At 44.9% G+C, this 2,500-nt stretch overlaps 1 protein-coding gene across 1 annotated transcript in view; it reads left to right on the top strand.

Moving 5' to 3' along the window:
* The first annotated feature begins 1,274 nt into the window (after positions 1 to 1,274).
* Positions 1,275 to 2,500, top strand: part of LOC122242837 (urea transporter 1) — a 15,519-nt gene continuing 14,293 nt past the window's right edge. Inside the window, exon 1 of the mRNA XM_043000236.2 lies at positions 1,275 to 1,458. Within this exon, the coding sequence (XP_042856170.2) occupies positions 1,438 to 1,458 (21 nt within the window). The 5' untranslated portion in view covers positions 1,275 to 1,437. The remainder of the gene's footprint in view (positions 1,459 to 2,500) is intronic.

The raw sequence follows: 2,500 nt of genomic DNA, 5'->3' as shown, positions 1-2,500 counted from the left end.
CTCACCCCCCATCCCCCCACAAATACCATGATCCACGAGTCCGGCCAACCCAGAATCCCCACTCCGCCCACTCCCACCACCGCAACACATCCAGACACATCCCCACCAGGCTATGCATATTTTATACCATGACTCAACGCACTATTCCCCGTCAAAGCAGATTAGCTGTGGCCCACTCGTAGACCAATCTCGTCCTTTACCGTACTTCAATCGTTAAACAGCAAGCAAATCGCCATGATCCACCTTGTTGGAGATGCAAAAGTAATCGAATAATTAAGTATTCAAGAAAAAAAAAATGAACCGAAATGCATTATCATCCTTTTAGAGGGGTCAGACCCCCCCCCTCCCCATATACCTCCATCAACATAGCGCTTCAAATTTTTTATATCTATATACCACTGAATCTTCCCTGACGTAAGAACTTGTCCAAGAGACAGAACAATACATAAACGCAGCATAAAGAAGCCAAAAGCAACCTTAATGAAGCCAAAAGCAACCTTAATGAAGCCAAAAGCAACCCCTTTAGAAGCCAAAAGCAACCTTAATGAAGCCAAAAGTAACCTTAATGAAGCCAAAAACAACCCCTTTAGAAGCCAAAAGCAACCTTAATGAAGCCAAAAGCAACCCCTTTAGAAGCCAAAAGCAACCTTAATAAAGCCAAAAGTAACCTTAATAAAGCCAAAAGTAACCTTAATGAAGCCAAAAGTAACCTTAATGAAGCCAAAAGCAACCTTAATGAAGCCAAAAGCAACCCCTCCAGTAGCCAAAAGCAACCCCTTTAGAAGCCAAAAGCAACTTTAATGAAGCCAAAAGCAACCTTAATGAAGCCAAAAGCAACCCCTTTAGAAGCCAAAAGCAACCTTAATGAAGCCAAAAGCAACCCCTTTAGAAGCCAAAAGCAACCCTTCCAGTAGCCAAAATGACCTTCACAAACTACCCCTCTACCTAGGATTCCATTACAAGCAAAGTGCCAGACAATACAGCAGGAAAAAATGACGATGCTCAAGACTCCCGGAGAGGAGACATCCCGGAAGACCAGCATCAGCAGCGAAACCATTGCCATAGATGCTGTTTTGGATGCATCCTTGGCGGGAAAAGGGACCATGTGCTTAAAATAATTCAGTGCATGATTACAAGGCACACGCATACACTCACACAGATGTGCACATATGTGTGTGTGCTTGCAGATTTTGGTGTGTGTGTTTGTGTGTGTGTGTGTGTGCATGCGCGTGCGTGGTGTGTGCTCGTGATGATAAATATACCTCCGCTATGACACACCGCACAGGTGGACAAAGTGCGCGCGCAGGTTGGGGCGGCGCGACAGTACAGCGCTCAGCGTTCACTGTAGAGTTCGAAACAACAAGTAAGAGACTCTGACAGGATCAGTGGCGCGGTCGGTGCAATATTGCTATCAGTGTGTGAGGAGGGTGTGAGGGTATGGACGTCATCGCGAAGCTGGTAAGTTATAAATGGTTTCCATTAGTTGTTAACTCTCTCACTCTCACTAACTCTCTCTCTCTCTCTCTGTCTTAATCTCTCTCTCTTTCTCACTCTGTCTTAATCTCTCTCTCTCTATCTATCTCTCTATCTCCTCTCTCTCTCTCTTTCTCTCTCTCTCTCCCTCCCTCCCTCCCTCCCTCCCTCCCTTTTCCTCCCTTTTCCTCCCTCCCTCCCTCCCTTCCTCCCTCCCTCCCTCCCTCCCTTTTCCTCCCTCCCTCCCTCCCTTTTCCTCCCTCCCTCCCTCCCTTTTTCCTCCCTCCCTCCCTCCCGTTTCCTCCCTCCCTCCTTCTCTCTCTCACTCTCGCTAGAGGTAAGTCTCAAGCACAAGTAGAAACCAGATTATACCAGATGCAGAGTTAGACACGGAAGCAGGATCCCCTTATGTTGATAGTCTGTGCTTGCAGCCATTGCTACTTGTTGATGGGGATTGTTGGAATACTGATATAAGTTTTTTTTTTTTTATTTCGTGTTGTTTCGGCAGAAATTTCTGAAAGTTTAGTGCAGAGAAAAACAAAATCGTTATCACTGTTGATTTTTTGTTTGTATATAAGCCGTAGTTGATATCGAATGCATCACTTCTTTTACGAAGTTTTGTATGTATTGTATATACTATTTAGTATAAATGATATAATATCAGGTACGTTTATGATAGGCAGTGAGGTGCCGAAAGCGATGTCCAATCGTGCACACACACACACACACACACACACACACACACACACACACACACACACACACACACACACACACACACACACACACACACACACACACACACACACACACACACACACACACACACACACACACACATACACACAAACACACACATACACACAAACACACACACACACATTCACGTAAATACACACACACACAGAAACAAGCAAACAAATACTAAACCTTAATGAGCGTCATACTTGATCAACGTTCCAGACCCCGCACTGCCAGTAAGCTTTTCGTGCCTGCGTTCTGTTTTATTTTAAAAATCTTATTTCCG

The sequence above is a fragment of the Penaeus japonicus genome, unplaced genomic scaffold, assembly GCF_977035675.1.
Source record: "Penaeus japonicus unplaced genomic scaffold, GWHDUDI00000001_assembly GWHDUDI00000020, whole genome shotgun sequence".
Lineage (NCBI taxonomy): Eukaryota > Metazoa > Arthropoda > Malacostraca > Decapoda > Penaeidae > Penaeus > Penaeus japonicus.
The sequence above is the reverse complement of the archived record's forward strand: the minus strand, read 5'-3'. Positions and strand labels throughout refer to the sequence as shown.